Here is a 20,976-nt window from a genome sequence, read left to right as displayed (position 1 = left end):
TTATGATGTACCCGAGGAATCAACCATTCTTCGCTCCGAATAGGCACTTGCTTAGGTTCAACATAATTCCGTACACCCTCAAATTGTAACGGTTTCTTCGATATCTGTGTAAAGGTCAGCGGCTTGGAGTAATTTTATTAATATGTTATTAACATATACCTCCATATTTCGGCCGATCTACCGTCGAAACGCCTTGTTCGTTAGTTTTTAATAAGTGACGCCGACGTTCTTCAATCCGAACGATATAACATTGTAGCAGTAGGTTTCATCGGCCATAATGAAGCTCACCTTCTCTTGATCTTCCTTAGTGAGTGGCACTTGATGGTAGCTTTAGTATGCATCAAGCATGCAGATTAGCTCATAGCCTGCCGTGGAGTGTACCATTTGATCTATTCAAGGCAGGGGATAGAAGTCCTTCGGATAAACTTTGTTCAAATCATGAAACTCGATGCAGACTCGTCATTTATTGCCCAACTTGGAGACTAGCACGATGTTGGCCAGCCAGCTCGAAAATTATAGCTCGCGAATGTGACCGACTTCCAACAATTTTTCTATCTCCACATGGATGATCTGATTCTGCTCCGAGCTAAAGTTCCTCTTCCTCTGTTTCATCGGTCAAGCGTATAGTCAGACGTGAAGCTCGTGCCAAGCCACGTTCGACGAGATGCCCGGAAGCTTGTGAGTTGACCAGGTAAACACGTCATACTTTACTTAAGGCAGGCAACCAGCTCTGCCTTCTTCTAGTCTATCAGGTCGGCGATAACAAATGTTGTGGCTTCTGATCGACTTGGATGGATTTGAACCTCCTCTTTTTCATCATAGACCAACGTCGTCGGTTTCTCCATGTTGGTGTTCACCTCCAAACGCTGAGTCTTCCGAGCGGCCTTTGTCTCTAACTTGACTATCTCGACGTAGCATCGCCGAGTAGCCAATTGGTCGCCTTTGACTTTGCCTATCGCATTGTCCACCCAAAACTTTATCTTCTGGCAGAAGGTGGACATTATGGCTCGGAACTCGTTTAAGTTGATTGACCCAATATTACATTGTAGGTGGATGGCATATTAACCACGATAAAGTTTGTGGTCCTTGTCCTCTTGAGAGACTCTTCTCCAAGCAATATGGCCAACCGAGCATGGTCGATCAGCAATAATTCATTTCCCGTGAACCTATACAACGGGGTCATCATGGGTTGCAATTTGCTCTGGTTGATTTGCAGCTGGTTAAACGTCTTCTTGAAGATGATATTCACCGAGTTGCCTGTATCCACAAAAGTTTGGTGAATAGTGTAATTAGCTATTACTGCTCGGATGATCAAGACATCATCATGAGGGATCTCCACTCCCTTTAGGTCCCGAGAACCAAAACTGATATATGGTCCTTCAGCCTTCTCTTGCTACATCCCACAACATGTATCTTCGGTCATCGGACGTGCGAGTTCCTTGCTCGGTTGGAATCATAGTAGGTTGGCCCTCGACGATCATTCTGATTTTGCCCAAGCGGTATTGCTTCAATTTTCCTCCTCCCAAGCTGAGGGTCTAGTCCGCTCAGCCGAAACTCGAGTGGGACTTGTGTTACCTCTCAGTTGAGGCTAGCGCTGACATTTCTCGACCGCCATTCTTTCTTCTTCCCATCGCCTATCTAATCGGTGCTGATGATGACGATCGTGAGATGGTGCATGACAGCGATATCCTGGAGGAGTCGGCCGACTTGAAATTGGCCTCAAGTCATAGCAAACTCGAGTGTTATGTGTCACCAATTGATTGAACGAGAAAAATAATGATGTCCAAGGGCTGCCTTTTGCAACTTTCGGTCAGTTTGCTACTACATGTTGTACGACATAGGTTCGGGGCTCGTGGTGCGGTTGTGCTACTCCCGCTCGGGGGCCCTTTGGTGGTTGATGGCTTCTATCCGACCGTCATTCAAGGGTGGCGATAGGTTTAGTGAGTGCCTCCTTTCTTCGTGCCGCCTAGGCTTCTTCCACATTGATGTATTCACTGGCGCACTTGAGCAGGTGATCGAAGTCTTTCATCGCCCTTCAGATGAGCGAGCGAAAGAACTCACCCTCTGAAAGTTCCTACAAGAAGGCACTTACTAATAACTCCGGAGTGACCTATGGAATATCCATGGCCGCTTGGTTAAACCTCTTGATATAGGCTCTTAGTGCCTCCTTGGGCCATTGCTTTAGAGCAAATAAGTTAACGCTCATCTTCTGGTCATGGCAGCTGCTAGCGAAATGATTTAGAAACGCCACCCGGAAGTCCCTGAAGCTACGGATTGATCTAAACGGCAAGCGTATAAACCACCTCTGTGTCTCTCTAGAAAGAGTGGTGAGGAAGACTGAGCACTTCACCCCATCAGTATACTGATAGAGCGTGGGCGTGTTATTAAACCTAGTTAGATGGTCCTCTGGGTTGGTCGTTCCATTATACTCTCTCATCGCTAGTGAAGTATAATGGCGTGGTAGTGTGTCATCCAGGATCCCTTGCGAGAATTTCCTATTGATCTGTTCTGGGGCATCATCAACCTTGGCGCCTTTCCTTTCCGTCCGTCCTGGATAGGTGTGTCGTTCGATGAAGATCCTTACTCTCTATCCACTCGGCCTTGTTCCTCCAAAGGGGTATGGAACAACGCTAAGTGAAAGGGGATCGGCGCATTCGACGCATCCCCGTATGTGCCTGTTGGTTTCTTGTTCTGTCCCCGAACGGATATATTTTCTTCTCGGTCTTTGTATCCAACCTGCTGTCCCGCTGCTGACACCATAGGTTTTTTTACATGTCGCTCGTCCATCACCCGCTGTTGCTGCTCCATAATCATGGCTGCTCGGACTTGTATCAGCATGTCTAATTCCTCCTTTGTTAGTACCACCATCATGAGTCATCCAACGTCCTCCATCTCCACGTCTCGGATACAAGATATGTTTCCTACAGACGACACCAATATGATCCTGACAGAAAACGGTGAAGAATGCTAGCTGGGGATGTGGCTCCTCGATTGACTGCGTGAAAACTCCGCTCCGATCTACAACACAAGAAGCGTCAGTGTCGGGCTAGGGAGGGGGTCTCCGGCATTGGCCCTCCGATGCTCAAGTCAGTCACTGAAATAGTAGAAAGACGAAGGAGCAATCTAATAATAATGAGAGCACAAGTACAAATAACAGATATCACATACCTCTGTCGGTGCATGGACCCTCCTTGATATAGTGCTACAATAGGCGATGTGCACGCTTCTCAAGATGTTGGCACATTTTTTCAACTACCCTATGAAAAGACTTGTCAGGAATGTGTCACCGACATCATACCTTAATAGGGTATGCAAATCCCAGATATAATAGTAGAAGCGTCAATCGTACGATTTGTCTATTGACCATGCCTATTGTCAGCGGCATTATCTCCCAGAGGGATATCATGAGATATGGGAGGGGTCCCAAAGCTTGTCCCAGCGGGGTAGCCACTCGGTCGGGGTTTCCCGCTAGGTCGATCTAAGCTGCTCTTCTCCGTAGTATCTCAATTCGGCAAATTATTTCTTGCCCGACCGGATATGTGCTTCGGTTGTCATAGCGTTCACTTGTCAATTGTGAGCATTTGATATTCTTTCCAGCCACCTGGATGATCGGACCCTTTTGACCCGATCATCAGTTGGCGTTGACTTCTGCTCGACCAATTTTGGTGGGTCTGTTAGTTCTCTAGCGTTATTGTCTTGATTTTGACTTCCATGTCGACTGTTGATCTCGCCTTTGACTTATACTTGATAGGCACCCTTTACCACCGTATCAATAGATATTTCATAATCTCACATGATAGTTCTCTGATTTATTTATTTTAATTAAGAATAACAAAAGAAATTAGTATTGCTTGGAAATCCAATTCTAGCTATAATTCGTGAAGTAAATTATAGATAGGTCCGACTCCATGAAAATTTCTCACCGGCCATTAGGGTAAATTGAGAAGTGTACGCGGCGGACACCATAACTCAAAATCGTGGTACCATAACCCAACATTTTTTTATTGTGCGTCTCATTTGAAGAAAAAATTTCTACAAATACACTGTACCTAGGATCGAATCATAGATATTTGAATGACAATATAGATGTCCTACCATGATACTATAATCTCAGGACGATATTCTCTAAATAATGAACATTTAAGGGGAGTATTATAAAATAAGTAAACATCTATATTGAATGTCTATTTGGGATGATTTTTCATTTCTCCTTTTTTATTATAATAAAATGTATTTTCCATGACTTTTAATTTCTTAAGACATTTTACCACCTCTAATGTATATCGAGAAGAAATATTATGAAAGTCTACTTGACTTACTAGCGCACATTAATTGGCGCTTGCCTTAGGGAAAGCCTAAATGGCCTTAGGTGTATGATTGTCTAGTTGCTTTCCTGGGGTAGTTGTATAGGGCTATCTTAAGGTTGTATAGGGCTGTCCCTCCTTATATTGGTAGCTAATTGATTTATTTAGACGGGTTAGCATGATTGGATTGCCCAACCTCTAGCATTATTAGTCTGATTGAACCAATTGAATATATTAGTTAAATGATGAAATATGTAGGATTTAAGTAGTCCTGGAGACTAAATATATAGGATTTAAGTATTCGGGAAGATGATAAGACGGCAGGCAGGTAGTGCGGTAGAGTTGATAGGCGAAGACGGGATGGCACGGGCAAGCAAGGGATTTTGGACAGATTACGAAGCAGCAGAGAGAATTCTAAGGGGCGCGTCCGGTCAGATCCGGTTTGATTTTCCTCAAAATTATATACCGATCGGTTCGAGGTCTATACTTAAAACAAAATAATAATAATAAAAGAGACATCCTTTTCAGGACTCCACTGAAAAAGAATGTCTTTTTTATTTTTGTCTACGTTCTTATACTGTAAAAGCATGCCAAGGAGGGTTGGTATAGTCCACACAAAAATGAGCAAATACAACCGCATGATGCAACATGCTTGAGACCTATAAATGCCACACATCTAAACAATCTGTGGCATAACACAGGGTCGCTAGAAGCTCAAGCAAATGGCCACCCAACCAGGACCCCTCACGCAATGGCCATGGCAGAAGCTAGGCAACATGAAGGTATATATATATATATATATATATATCCCATTCCTATAAAAGTTTCGTCTTAATTAATAATACCACACATCTAAACTCTCAACGTGATCTGCAAATCCTGATGCATATCTGTGTGTGTGTTTTGTATGTATGTACGTAAGTATTTGCTGTTGGCTCCATGGTTGGCACACAGCACGCACAGCTTCATGGTAAGAAAGCCAGGGGAGCGGGCAACGCTTGGCCTGCTCATCTTCGCTGTATTGCTGCTGAGGTTGCTGCTCGCCCAGCTCTGGATCACTGTCTCGCGTCTCAAGACAGCCAACAGCAAGCATCGCATAGTTGACAAAAGCCTCGAGTTCGAGCAAGTTGACAGAGAAAGCAATTGGTGGGTTATTTATTTTTCTAGCTACTATTTCGTTAGCTTTTAATTTCTTATCCTGCAGAAGTAATTAAGAAGATATGGATAATGGCAGGGATGACCAGATCATCTTGACGGCTCTCCTATTCTACATGGCAAATATGCTTATTCCTGGATTGCCACAATCGCCATTGTGGGATCCTAAAGGCGTGCTTATCGTGATAGCTCTTCATGCAGGCCCTGTGGAGTTCCTCTACTATTGGTTTCATCGAGCTTTGCATCACCATTACCTCTATTCTCGTTACCATTCCCATCACCATGCTTCCATCGTCACTCAGCCTATAACATGTGAGTTTCTTATTTTTAATATGTTTTTTTCTTTTCGTTTTTGAAAGTAAAGATGCACAGGTAACCGATCCAGGCCGCTTATTTGATAAGGTAATCGGGCAAATCCAAACTGAGCTTGAAAGGAACTAAATCATTAAAATGATTGTTCAAGACTTTATTTTTTTTTTTTTGTGAGTTTAAGCTTAGTTCGTTTAAATGTTATTGAACTCTCAATTCAAACTTGTTTGATTATTTAAAATTTTTATATTTTAAGTTTATTTGGTTAATTATTGAGTTTGATAATATATACTTATTTATTTATTTTAAAAGTTTCTTTATTTAATTAGCACTTTGATGAAATTTTTATAATAAATATTATTCATAAACATTATTCATAAACGTTATTATGAATATTAATGAACTGAGCACATATGTGTTTAATCTTATTCGTTTAATTTAACAAATTGTTCAAACTTATTCATTCAATTGACCTAGCTCTTATTAAATCAAACACCAAATTTATTTATGGGTGTTTGACTTTTTTATGTTGAAAATTTAATGTGAATGAGAAATTAAATTTAGATCGTTGAATTAAAATTGACAAATCTTATTTATCCAACTTGAAAGGTTTAAGTGTTTTTTGGTTCAATCTGAAATTGATTTCAAAAAAGAAAACATCTAATGAAGAGGTATTGTATCTCTTGGGAAGGGATGTAATCTAGACTATCCAATTCAAATTAGATAGATGAGATCTAATTGAACCAAGAAATTTTAATACCCTTTCATTTGGTATAAATAAGATTTCCCATATTCTCATTTTTCATTCCAATTCAAAGCAAAGTAAATATTGCATTCCATACTTGCATTGGAGAGTTCGAGAAGGTTCTTCGGTTCAGAGGTCTTGTAATTTATAGTGCTACTATCGTAAAATAAAGTCATTATATCTTGGGAGACGATTGCCGTGTTCTGTGAGCACCGTGTGCAGGGTAAATTCATCTTAAGAGTCCAACTCTAATCTCGACTTTGCCAAAAATAATATTATACTGTCATTCTAGCTGTACTCAGATTGTATCACCACCATATCCAACAATTTACAACCCTAAATGCACGGTCATGGTCCTGTGAGGGGAAGCAATATATTTTGTAGATTGATAGTTTTGTTAGGGCAGTTTGATTTGTCCCTCCGTTTTTTCTATTTGATGAAAACGAAGACAGAAGATGGAATTAATCTATTGGGTAATTATTGGGAAAATGGAAATAAGAAAGATAAACATGAAATTAATAAAGCAACTTGTTCTTGGTATGAGGACAGTGTGATTTGTGAGGCTAGAGAGCTCGGACAAATTGGGGCTCCTTGTTGTCTGGGGTAAAAATAGACAATAACACATACCCAAGGTGGGAAAGTTAAGAGGACATGTTTTTTTCTTCATAATAACATTAACTTTTTACTCAGGTTCTCATAACACATAGCTAAGATTGGAGTATCTTGAATCTTAAAAGTTTTGAGGCTTCTTTGTGTTTTGGGTGTCAAACATTGCTTTAGTTTATCTTCGATAAATAGAATGTCGAGATCCACATCTAGAGTGATTGATTGGGACGGTTGGTATATGAATCTTAGTTGAAATTGTTGGGTCTGGTACTTGATCATTTGAATGCAGACAGAATGACAGTATAATACTACTTTGGCGAAGCTGAGACTATTGGATCATAAAGATGCTAGGGGGTGAATCATATTCATCGCTTTTTTAAAAATTGAGAATACGCAACGGAAAATAATCAAGAAACTCACACCTAACACAAATAGTTTTACTTTGTTCGAGTCTTTCAACGACTCCTACTCCAAGGTCCGCACTCACCGAGTGCTTTCATTGGGCAATCACTATAATCACGAAATCATTACAAGAGTAAGTACAATGCAGGAATTTAGATTATACTGACAATACAAAATTATAGATTCAAGAGTAGTTTATCGGAGCAGCCTTTTGGTTTCCCGAAGACCTTTTTGGAGCACCATGCAAGTACAAAAGTTGTAGCAATTGATGTGTTGAAGCTGTTGGTTGAAACATCCTTTTATGTCCCTGTCCGGGTGCCTGAATCCGCTCCCAGGAACCTAGACTGTGCTGATAAGACGAACTCTCATCGAAATTTCATTCTCAAAGTTTATCCACCTCCGGACTCCCGGACCCCCTTCGGGTACCTGGACCCCCTCCGGACGCTTGGATCGTTGACGTGGGTCGGCCAGTCGTCACGCTTCAACTCAGCTTCTAGATGAACTTTTCTGGTCCAGGCGCTTGGTGCAACTCTGGACACCCAGATAGCCAGGGTGCTTGGCTAGGCACCCTCCCGGCCTCATCGAAGCTGGTCTGGGCACTCGAATCAACTCCATGCGCTCGGCGTCCAGGAGCCCGGATCACTTCCGAGCGCTCATACCACTCATTTCCACCTTTACTTTTTTTTTACAAAAAAGAGTTAGTTCAGACAATCATAATATGTTTATCCTACAAAACAAAGTTAGCACAATGATAATATAATTAATTTATGACTTAGATCATATCTTCCCAAGACCAGGATCTAGTTATGATCTCAGCTTAGATTTCCCAAATGACTCTAAGTTGGATCACGCCTATAGTCCCATCAAGACTCGTCTGTGACTTACCTCATTTATTATTTGCAGACTTCCTTGATTGTAGGTTCCTTGACCCACCAGGACTTCCTTCCAGATCTCAACCAATCTAGACTTCAGCTAATTGTCAACCCAACTAGACTTCCTTCTGCCAGATCTCAACCAATCTGAACTTCTATCAATTGTCAACCTAACTGGACTTTCGCATGCCAAATTTTAATAAATCTGGACTTCATGCTAGCTATTAACCTAACTAGACTTCAGCCTAGTGTTTCAGTCCTCTGGACTCATCAAGTCCTGCACACTTGGTAAAAAGTTAGACAAATAATACATCTAACTTCAACCTATTTATCTTACATCAAAACCTAATTATTAATGCAATATGCACCAATAGAGACTCGAGTTCGACTCTATCTTTTTTAAGATAAATTTTCCTCACACATGGTGCTCACAGAACACGACAATTGTCTCTCAAGATACAACGACTTTATCTTGTTATAGTAGCACTACAAATCGCAAGACCTCTAAACCGAAAAAGCTTCTCAAACTCTCCAAATGCAAATATAGAATGCAATGCTTACTTTACTTTGAATTGGAGTGAATCAAATGAGAATGTGAGTATTTATACCAAATAAAGGGGTAGAGAACCTCTTGGTTCAATATCTCATCAATCCAACTTGAATTGGATGATCTAGATCGCATCTCTTCCCAAGTGACACAATGCCTTTTTATTTAGATGCCTTCCTTTTGAAGTCAATGGTTGAGATTGAGCCATCTGAAAGGGAACTTTTGCCTTCTCATATGGATGAATCAGCTTTGTCAATCTTGATCCAACGGTCTAGATTTAATTTCTCATTCACATTAATTTTTCAACAATCCCCTATATGAATGAAAATTAATGATGCATGTATGTTGACATCAAATGAGAGTTCAATCAAAAGATTATTACATTAGGAGAGGTAGCTTGTGGCTTTGAATCTTCCGTAGTAGAGTACCATTAGATTTACTAGGTTGCATAGTGAACATGATGTCTTGAACTACTTATTCGTTCATGTAAATAAAGACAATGATATCTTTACAATAATATTTCTCACTTCTTTATAGTTCTCACTATTTTATATATTGTGGTGATGGATAACACCTTTGATTCATAAGTATTTCATTGAAGCGGCCTGTCTTCATACTAATATAAGTGACCTCCTATCAAGAGTATCCTACTATACTTTTTTTTTCAAGTATCGGAGTCATTAAGAGTTAATAATTAACCTCACTACATATCATATGTAGCACTTTTTCATCTTAGGATGAGAGAGGAATTAGTCCAAGTGCTTATGTGAATTTTTATAATTTTATTGTCCCATTGAACCAAGATCTTAGGATCTCCAATCAACAAGGTTGAGTTACCACTGTGAATATTCTTGTTTATAGATTTTCAATCTCATTTCTCTTGATGTACATTGTATTTGATCTCTATTCTAACATTTTGTAAATGAATCTGTCAAATTATATTTCAATTTGATATAATCAATAGATATAACTCCGTTAGAGATTCACTACCTAATGGTATTGTGTCATCGACAAATATGTCGTGACTTACGATTATACATGGTATTTTATGCCCTTACAATTTTCGATTGATTATCACAATGTATCATCATGATAGACATTGACTTTTCCCAACATAGGATATCTTCTAAGAGGTTACGAAGTCATTCTGCTTCTTCTGCGGCTTTATCTAAGGCTATAAACTCAGATTTCATAGTTGATCGAGCTATGCAGGTTTGTTTCGTGTATTTCCATGACACTGTTAAATACATATCCACTGGTGGATTTAGAGTCTTTTGTATTAGATATCCAATTTGCATCATAATAGCCTTCTAGTACCACTGGATATCTCGTATAATGTAATCCATACTCTAAGGTATATCTTAAATAAACCCTTATTAATGTCTTCCAATGGTCATTATTTGGATTACTCGTAAATCTACTTAATTTGTTGACCCTATACATAATATTCGGGCGTATGCAGTTAGTGACATACATCAAACTGTCAATTATTCTCAAATATTTCAATTGAGATACAGGTTCACTATGATTCTTAGTCAAATGCAAACTTAAGTCCATCAGTGTTTTTACAGAGGAAAGATCATATACATTAAATTTCTTTAGCACTGACTCAATATAATGAGACTATGAAAGGATAATTCCTTCTAATGCCTTAGTGATCTTAATCTTGAGTATAATGTCCATTATAACCATATTTTTCATATCAAAGTTCTTAGTTAACATCTTTTTAGTAGTCATGATTATATCATGATTACTATGTATGATGAGCACATCGTCTATATATAGACAGATAATAACAAGCGAGTCAGGTGTGCCTTTGATATATATGCATTTATTACACTTGTTTATTTTAAATCCATTTGACATCATAGTTTTGTCAAATTTCTTATGCTAATGTTTCGGTGTTTATTTTAGCCCATATAGTGATTTCACGAGTCTATATACCTTATTTTTTTTTGTCTTGGAGGTACAAACCCTTCAAGTTGCTCCATATATACTTCTTCTTCTGATTCACCATTTAGAAATATTATTTTTACATCCATTTTACGTATTGAATCAATAGCAATGAGTACTCAAATGGATGTCATCCTTATTACTGGTGAATAAGTATCAAAGAAGTCAAGGTCTTCCTTTTATTTGAATCCCTTTATCACTAGTATTGTCTTGTACTTTTCAATAGTTCCATCAGTTTTATATTTCTTCTTTATGATTTATTTACATCCCAAAAGATTGATTTTAGGTGAAATATTCACTAATTCCCAAGTATGATTTTGCATAAATTTATCTTACTATTGATGATTTCTTTCCAAAAGGGAGCCTCAGGACTTGATAAAGTTTCACTTATTGTCCTTGGTTCATTTTTCAACATATAAGTCATGAAATCAAAACCAAATGAATTTACTATTTTGGCCCTCTTACCGTGTCTTGTTTCTTCATTTTTTCCAAGATGATCTATATTCGCAGTTTATGAGTTCTTTTATTTAAACTTTCTTCTTTCCTCTCTTTGCAAGGAAAGATATCTTCAAAAAATATTGCATTCTTTGATTCTATTGTTGTTTCAACATGTATATCAAGAATTGTTGATTTGTGCACCAAAAATCGATATGCACTACTATTATTGGCATATCCAATAAAAATGCAATTGATTATCTTTGGTCCTATCTTTGTTTGCTTTAGCTTAGACACTTCCACCTTAGCCAAACACTCTCTTACTACATCTTGTTTCTTCATTGTTTCCAAGATTATCTATATTCGCAGTTTATGAGTTCTTTTATTTGAACTTTCTTCTTTCCTCTTTTTGCAAGGAAAGATATCTTCAAAAAATATTGCATTCCTTGATTCTATTGTTATTCCAACATGTATATCAAGAATTGTTGATTTGTGCACCAAAAATCGATATGCACTACTATTATTGGTATATCCAATAAAAATACAATCGATTGTCTTTAATCCTATCTTTATTTGCTCTAACTTAGGCACTTCCACCTTAGCCAAACACTCTCATACTTTCATATAGTTATAGCAAGGTCTATGATCCTTCCATAACTCATAAGGAGTTTTATCTTTCTTTTAGTGTGGGATTTTATTAAGAATTTGATTTGTCAATAAAATAGCTTTCTCCTACAAATTTTAGGATAAACCCAAACTTATTGATATAGCATTTATCATTTTTTTAATTTTTATGCTCGACAATCCCATTTGATTGAGGAGAGTAAGGATATGTCATTTGATGGCTAATGCTAAATTCCACACAAAATTCATCAAATGGACCATCATATTTTCTTCCTCGATCACTTTAAATTCTTTTAATTCATTAATAAATTTGATTCTCAACTTCATTCTTATAATTTTTGAATGCTTTTAAGACTTTGTCTTTGTCTTACAATAGATACACATAACAGTATCTAATGGAGTCATCAATAAAAGTAATAAAGTACTTTTTGTTTCCTTTAGTTTACACAAATTTTAAATCACATATGTCACTATGAATTAACTCTAAAGGGGTCGTTCTTCTTTCCACTAAATGGAAAGATAACTTTATCATTTTAGCTTTAACACCTATTTTACATTTATGTGTTGTATTAACATTAAATGTTTGCAATAAATTTAAATTCACAAGTCACCATAAAATATTATAATTTACATGCCCAAATCTAACATACCATAAATAATAACACTCAATCAATTAAGAAGAATTTATAATTTTATTATCATTAAAGTCACGATGTACAACCATTACATTCATTTTGAATAAACTATTATCTATGAAGCCTCTGCCTATGAATTGATAACTTTTTATCAATACATATTTATTTGCCTCAAATATTAGCCTGGAACCAACTTTAACAAGAATCGACCTTGACATAAAATTATTCCAAATGTCGGGAACATAGAACACATCAATTAGTGTCACTTCTTTGCCTGATGTCATCTTTAATACCTCCTTGCCAAGACCAATAATGTTAGAAGTTATAGAATTACCCATGATTAGTTTTCTCCTATTCATAGGGATATAAGTTGAAAACTGGGTCTTATCAAAGCAAATGTGTCATGTGACACTAGTATCGATTCACCACTACCTTGGATTGTCCACCAAGTTGGCTTTAAATACAACGATGATCAGAACTAATTCTGGCATGTCTATCAGCAATGACTTATCTTCGGTCATATGCACTTGAGTGACTTTCTTTTGACGTCAGTAATCGTTGGCCTTGTGATTTGGTTTGCCACAATTGTGGCATATTCCTTGGAACTTCTTGGCCCTCCCTTGGCTTTGCCCTTTGCCGGAATACTCTCTTCTTGTCAGAGTTTGTTTCCATCAATTTTGTCTTTACAAATATACACATTGTTGTTGATTCTGATTGTTTATGATTATCTTCTTCAATCCGCAGTCTTACAATCAAATTCATCCCATCTCCTTTCACTTGTGTTTTAGATAATTTTTAAATTTCCTCGACAAAGGTGGAAGTTTCTCAATTATCGCGATAACTTGAAAGGATTCATTCATTGGCATGCCCTCCTCATGCAGATTATGTAGGATCAACTACAACTCTTATATTTAAGTCGTCATAGTTTTGGAATCAATCATCTTGAAGTCTAAGAATTTGTTAAAGATAAATTTTTCTTTAGTCTAACATCTTCTGTTTTGTATTTCCTTTGGAGAGATTCCTATAACTCTTTTGCAGTTAACATTGGACTATACACGTTGTATAACATATTGTCTAAGCCATTGAGGACATAATTTCGACATAAGAAGTTATTATGCCCCCAAGCATATGTTGCCCTCTTTCCTTTATCAGTCTCACCTTGAGATATGAAGGGGGTATCTTCACGTAAGAATCTCGCAAAGTTCAATGTGGTTAGGTAAAATAACATCTGTTGAACCACCTTTTGAAATCAGTACCTTTAAACTTCTCTGGTTTCTCATAATGCACCAGTGGAACAAGAGCCATCAATGATGAACTATCAAGATTGCACAGAAAAATTTATCTTAAAAAAATATAGATCCGCTACATTAACGACCCCCCTAATGTCGGCCCCATGGATATAGAGGGAGGTACATGTAGGTATACAGGCATCAAGCGCATGGTGGGATAAATCTCAGGTCGTCAGTTCCTGAAAATCAACCCTTGGCCATTACGACAGAGATGTCATGCGCCCACCGTCTGTGCTGCGTCCTGGGGGTAGAAAAATTTATCTTAAAAAATGTAGATCCGCTACATTAAAGGTCCCCCTAGTGTCGGCCATACGGATATGGAGGAAGGTACATGCAGGTACACAGGAGTCAGGCGCATGGTGAGGTAAACCCCAGGTCGTCAGTTCCTGAGAATCGACCCTTAGCCATTACGCCAGAGTTGTCATGTGCCCACCGTCTATGCTACGCCCTAGGGGCAGAAAAATTTATCTTAAAATTATTAGGTCTGGTGGTGATGCAATCTAAGCGTGGGTAGCATGACAGTATAACACGCTTTGGTGAAGTCGAGGCTAGAGTTGGACTCTATCTCTTTACGATAAATTTTCTCCGCGCATAGTGCTCACAGAACACGATAATTGTCTCTCAAAATATAACGAATTTATTTTGTAATAGCAACACTGCAAATTGCAAGACCTCCGAATTGAAAAAGTTTCTCGAACTTTCCAAATATCTAGAATGCAATATTTGCTTTGCTTTGCTTTGCTTTGAATTGGAATGAATCAAATGAGAATGTGAGAGATCTTATTTATACTAAATGGATAGGTAGAAGAACCTTTTGGTTCAGTTAGATCTGATCCATCCGACTTGAATTGAATGATCTAGATCGCATTCCTTTTCAATGCACATTTATTTGAATGCCTTCCTTTTAAAGTTAATAATTAAGATTGAGCTATCCAAAAAGATACTTATATCTTCTCATATAGATGAATCTTGATATGACGATCTAAATTTAATTTCTTATTTATATCAATTTTCCAATCAATACTAATCCTTAGATATAGTTTTCGTGTTTTTTCTAAAGAAGAGATAGCTGTAGGTTTCTCGCACTCGCATTTAAGTCAATAAATGGAGTTTTTCATTCTTTATGAAAAATACCAAAAGTGCCTCTTCAATTTTAAAAATATAAATATGATTTTGTTTTCAATATTTTTAATCTCATTAAAAATAATATAGAATTTAATCTACTGACTTGTTTACTTTGCTGGTTGTTGCAGCTGTCATCCATCCGTTTGCTGAAGAGCTAGTTTACTTCCTGCTCTTCTCAATTCCTTTTGTAGCCCTGGTTTCAACTGGAACAGCTTCCTTGGCAGCAGGATTTGGGTATTTGATTTATATCGATTTCATGAACTACATGGGGCACTGCAACTTTGAGATGGTGCCGAAGTGGTTGTTCAATGCCTTTCCCCCTCTGAAGTACTTCATGTACACTCCCTCGTAAGTAAATAGTAGTATATATATATACTAATGCTAGCTCAGGGGGGTTTAAGTGAATTGTTGGCTTCTGCATGCAGGTTTCACTCCCTTCATCACACCAAATTTCGAACTAACTACTCTTTGTACATGCCCATATATGACTACATATACGGGACAATGGACGAGTCTTCGGAAGAGTTATATGAAAAGTCCATGATAAAAAAGGAGGAAATTGTCGATGTTGTTCATCTGACCCACTTGACCACTCTGCAATCCGTGTTCCATTCACGAATTGGCTTTGCCTCACTAGCTTCTAAGCCATACAGCAACAAATGCCACTTGTGGATTCTGTTCCCCTTCTCATGCGCATTGGCGTTTGTAGCTTCGATATTTGGGACTACCCTCACAGTAGAGAGGAATAAGTTAAAGAAACTGCATATGGAGACATGGCTAGTGCCAAGATTCACCTTCCAAGTAGGAATTCCCAACTGCATCTCATTTTGTGTGTCAATAACTTGAGGTGTGCTAACACAAGTCATTTGTTTGCTTCCAGTATTTATCAGGGATTGGAAAAGAGACAATAAATGACATGATTGAAAATTCTATATTGGAAGCAGATAAGAGGGGAGCAAAAGTTATAAGTTTAGGCCTCCTAAACCAAGTAATGTTTAAAATCCTTTCTTCACATTTGTTTAGTTTAATAAATTTGTCGATTCTATGTTTCAAATCATAATTCCAGGAAGATGAACTGAATGGATACGGTAAGCTTTATGTTAAAAGGAATCCCATGCTTAAGGCAAAAATAGTAGACGGAACTAGCTTAGCGACCGCAGTGCTTCTCAACCACATCCCGAAAGAAACAGAGAGTGTTCTACTTGCAGGAAGAGTTTCTAAATTGGCTCTCTCTTTGTGCTTGGCCTTGTCTCACAAAGGAATCGAGGTCAGCAGTGAATTATGTTACTCTTTTTCACTTGGAAATGCACTTAACTCAATCAAATTTCTATTTTTCTTTGCCTTTTGCACCTTATTTAAGATTATTTATAGCTTCTTAGTGAATCGTGTGACAGGTAGAGGTGATCCATAAAGAAAAATATAAAATTTTGAAGCAAAAATGCCACCTGGACTTCAAAGTTTTTGGTTTCACCTCAGTGTTATAAAAGCAAGGTAGTGTTTATTTTCAATCACCTGTTTACTTTGATTATTAACCTTGGTTTAGCCCTAATATTTCTCATGTCGAGTATGATCCTACATTAGTTTGTCATCTCAAATAAGTAGGATGATTTTGTAAAATCTTATTTCTATAATTTCATGATGAAAGCCTTTTTCCTTATCATTTGTGTTTAATTACCATTTTTTTAAAAATATATATATGAAGAGCTTTGCTATTTACTTTTCTACTGCTTCACATGCAGATATGGCTATGTGGGAATGGAACCGGTGAAAAAGAAATGAAGAAGGCCAGAGAAGGGATCCATTTTATTCCCATGTCTCAATTCCCTCTGCAAATGACACGCGAAGATTGTTTTTATCACTGCACGCCTGCAATGTTGGCCCCGAAGGCATATGAGAACCTGCATGTTTGTGAGGTATATCTCATTCGTCAGCTGCAACACATTAATACTTCATGAATGCCTAGAGATAAGATTTATGGTGGGTGATCACGATTTACATAAATAGAATTGGGTAAAAATCAAAAGGGTACTTCAAATTATGTAGTTGTTTTAAAGTGATTTTGATCCATGTAAAATGATTCTAATAAAATTTATATAATTTTGATTAAGTTGATAAAGAGTATTATGATATAATAATGTGTAGGATTTAAGATATAGGATTCAAGATTTTAGAGTAAGATTTAAAATTTTGCTACATACAACTATATAGTAACTATCTAAGTAACTGTCATAACTATATAATCACTACCTAAGTAGTTGCTTTAACTATCTTAAAATATTTTAATCAACTTAAAATAATTTTGATGAAGTTTAAGTAATTTTGATAAGTTAATAAAGAGTATGCTAATATAATAATGTTTTGTGTATAATAATTTTGATTAAAATGAAATAATTAAAATTTCACATTATAGCTATTTGTTACAACTCTAAAATAAAGAATATTTTGAATACAAAACATCTAGCGAGATGTTCTTTTAACTTTTTTTTAAAGGCACTCTTTTGACAGTTTATATAATTTGGGATGTCATTTAATTTTCCCCAATATATAGAATAACTATACTATTTTTGTTCATAAAATCTATAAATTTAAGTGCGACGAGTCTATCTTATTCATTTGACATAGGTCGATCGGCCGTTGATCCACTTTCTCAATTCAATTAGTTCATTTGGTTTCTCTTCTAACCCAACTAAGCAACCTTGTCAGTCTAATTAGCTTATTTGACTTATCTATCTTGCTTCATTTGACACATTTAGGTCGATTGGCTTGTCCTACTTGACTAACTTAGATAAGCCCAATTATCTATTCAGCTTGATGACTCGTTTGGCTTGACAAGTCCGATTGGCTCATCATCTAAACAGCTTATCAAACTCGCTCAATCCATCCAAGTTGCGCAACTTGCTTGTCTACTCAACTCGAGCAACTGGTCCAATCAACCTGATCACATTGTTCCAATCTAGTAGTCCAATTTACCTGACCTCATTGGTCTAATCTCGTTGTCTAATCCGCCCAATCCACTAGTCTAATTTAGTTATCTAATCCGCCCGACTTGTGTGGCTTGGCTCGATTGGGCCCGCCTAGCCCACTTGTTGTGAACTAGAAGTTGAGTTTCTTGTCTGTCCCATGTTTTTTTTTAATTTTCATATTCATATAGCATAAACTCCTTTCAGGTGAGGATTATTAATCAAAGCTTATTCAGTTCCAAATATTCAATATTGCTAAAGCTCACTCCCAACTTTCACCCTCCCAACAGATAATCAGAAATGTGATTATCAGGTCTCTTCGGGATGGTCTAGTGGCTAACATATGAAGTGTTGTCATCATGAGATTCGGAGTTCAAATCTCGGCATAGCCAAGGTATTTCCTTATGTACTAGTCACTATTCTAAAGGCTAGTAACTGTCCCTGATTTACCTCATCCGTATTAGTTCTGGGGCGGGTTGGCGTGGACGCTGGGGCGAGCTTATTTACTTTTTGCCACCAAAAATGTGATTATAAGTAATCTAATAGGATTCCCTTTATTCTACTTATTAGTTTGATTTTCTCAATCCCCTTGCTGTTCAAAATTAGACAGTCAAAATTCCATTAGTGGTGACAAAAAGGTAATTCATTCGCCCCAACACCTCCATCAATCCGTCCCCAGACCAATATGAGCCAAAATTCCATTAGTGCTAATAGGAAAAGTAGATAGTAGCTTACAGATTAAAACAAAATCAGATACACAAGAAACTGATATTACATTCAACCGTCTTTATATAGCAATTCAACTAAGGTTATATTTAGTGAGAAGTAATTAGCCTTGTAATATAATAAAGATTATATTATAAAATTGATTATTTTATTTGGTACAATTTTAAAACTGTAATATAATCTAATTTAAATTATAAAAGGTCAATAACATGTAGTAAAATTTTGTAATCTAAATTATATTTCAAACCCAATTAGATATTACAAGTTTGATTATATATATTACCCCTAATCAAACCTATTCTACTGTTATGTGTAACTTTGTTGGTCGTATCATATGATCAACCTTACCCATCATTCATTGTTCTTTTTCAATCATCTTTTACAATGACATATCTTTTTTTCTTGATTTGTAAAATTTTCATATATAGAACTGGCTTCCAAGAAGGGCGATGAGCGCGTGGCGGGTGGCTGGAATAGTTCATGCGTTGGAAGGGTGGAACACACACGAATGTGGTGACATGGTGAACGACGTGGATAGAGTATGGCGAGCTGCTCTTGCCCATGGCTTTCTTCCATTCAATGTCACTTCTCCTGCAAGCTAGTAATCCCCGGTAACCACTTCCCCTGCGTGCTATTAATTACTTGTGTAATGATTATATGAACAATTGCTACTGCTGCTTCGTGAGCGAGGAGGAAATTTCCATGTGTGCTATTCTACTACATAACCTTGTGGCTTCAAGCATCATCTATGTAATGCTATTCCTCAAATTACTTGCATATGGGCTTTTGTTGGTTCTACTGGTTTTGACGTGATTTACAGGTTTGAGTAGGTTGTGAGTTTGATCATAGTTATAAAAACCGGACTGATCTTGTAGTTGAATTAAAAAAATAGCATTTCACTGAACCACGTAAGCTTTCAATATTACCCCAACTTTCGTAATTTTAAATTAAAAATACGTAGCACATTCCCGTTATACTCCTACTCCTTTCCATGAAATAATCACGCGGATTTACGTTCATACGTCTTCAAATCTTTGCTTAAAAGAGAAGGAGAAGGAGAAGGAGAAGGAGGAGATAAGAGAGATAGTGAGGGAGATAACAGAGAGCGAGAGAATGAGCGTAAGTGAAAGAAGGATGATAGATTCTAGAATTTCGATTTCATTATAATGCTAGTTAATGTCCCTATGCATTATTCATCTACCTAATTCCGTATTTATATTCTTGTAGGACTTCTAACTAAAGTCTGACACAACCCCGCGTAAGTCGCACTCTACCCAAGTCGTAACATCATTAAGTAAAAAGCAACTCTAGAAAGTTCGGTTAAAGGGTTACCCTACGACCCTCCGATCATACAATCCTATAGTTATCCAATTTACTTCCTAATGGTAGATTAATGCAACTAAGTAGAAGAGGTAACCTGAAAAAATTCGATTAAAAGGTAATCCTATTTTACAGGCCCCCCCCCCCCGGACATACAGTTTTAGATTACATAAGTCACTTCCAACCATTAATTTGGGAGAAACCTTATAAGCTCTAATTAGATACTCCTTTATAGTGAATCGGTCTCCTTGCCAGAGGATCATCCTAGAAAGTCCACTTAAAGGATTACCTCCTATCACAGGGTTTCACGGTCATACAATCTAGTATTTCTCCTCTACAAAGTGACAAATCCACCACAATCAACATGCATATACCATACACACATTTTATCAAACATGTACAAGGCACAACACATAATAACAAGTCTATAAAACACATCATTGTACAAATAAATGTCCAAATTTATAGTTCATATATGACATTACATCACAACTACTTCCTAGATATGGAGATTTACTCCATTGTAAAGGATTTACAAACAACAGAAGAGAAATTAAGCATCCTATAATTTAAAACAAAATATAGAAAAGAGAGGAATGCTTATCTATGCATTTTCGGTCTTCTTGCTTGCAATCCTTGCTCTGAAGGTAGACGGATCGGTGAAGATAGAAGATCTAGGGCTCTCCCAAGGGAGAGCCCTTCCCCAAGGAATGGGGACGGAGCCCGAAGTCAAAGATGAGTGAAAAGGGGAGAAAATCTCCTTTTATAGCAAGGGGCACGACCCCCTTGCTTTCTCCGCCACGGCCGCGGCCTAGGTGTGAATAGCCTCAATTAGGGAAGCACAATCGCGCCAATTCACACGACCGTGGCTTGAATGGCCATGAGTGAGGGGGCATAACCATGCCATTTGGCACAGCCAAGACTTGAATCAACTCTAGAAAATTAGCACAGCTGTGTGAAACCACATGA

General features: G+C 37.4%; 1 protein-coding gene across 1 annotated transcript; it reads left to right on the top strand.

The window, feature by feature from the left end:
* Window positions 1-4,998: 4,998 nt before the first annotated feature.
* LOC122009953 (very-long-chain aldehyde decarbonylase GL1-6-like) lies at window positions 4,999-19,299 on the top strand. The gene is made up of 10 exons (XM_042566278.1): window positions 4,999-5,086; window positions 5,227-5,450; window positions 5,539-5,771; window positions 15,130-15,349; window positions 15,427-15,802; window positions 15,882-15,989; window positions 16,068-16,268; window positions 16,396-16,492; window positions 16,741-16,914; window positions 19,116-19,299. The coding sequence occupies exons 1-8, from the start codon at window positions 5,027-5,029 to the stop codon at window positions 16,483-16,485; spliced, it is 1,512 nt and encodes a 503-aa protein (XP_042422212.1). The 5' UTR covers window positions 4,999-5,026; the 3' UTR covers window positions 16,486-16,492; window positions 16,741-16,914; window positions 19,116-19,299.
* Window positions 19,300-20,976: the final 1,677 nt, after the last annotated feature.

The sequence above is a fragment of the Zingiber officinale genome, chromosome 8A (assembly GCF_018446385.1).
Source record: "Zingiber officinale cultivar Zhangliang chromosome 8A, Zo_v1.1, whole genome shotgun sequence".
NCBI classification, from domain to species: domain Eukaryota; kingdom Viridiplantae; phylum Streptophyta; class Magnoliopsida; order Zingiberales; family Zingiberaceae; genus Zingiber; species Zingiber officinale.
This window is presented reverse-complemented; position numbering and strand designations above follow the sequence as displayed.

What these genes read in the sequence shown, in the direction of transcription:
- LOC122009953 (XM_042566278.1), top strand. Translation starts at nt 5,027, where the DNA reads ATGGCCACCCAACCAGGACCCCTCACGCAATGGCCATGGCAGAAGCTA. An exon ending in CGTCACTCAGCCTATAACAT is followed by an intron (nt 5,772 to 15,129) that starts GTGAGTTTCTTA and finishes TGGTTGTTGCAG; the next exon opens with CTGTCATCCATCCGTTTGCT. An exon ending in TACTTCATGTACACTCCCTC is followed by an intron (nt 15,350 to 15,426) that starts GTAAGTAAATAG and finishes TTCTGCATGCAG; the next exon opens with GTTTCACTCCCTTCATCACA.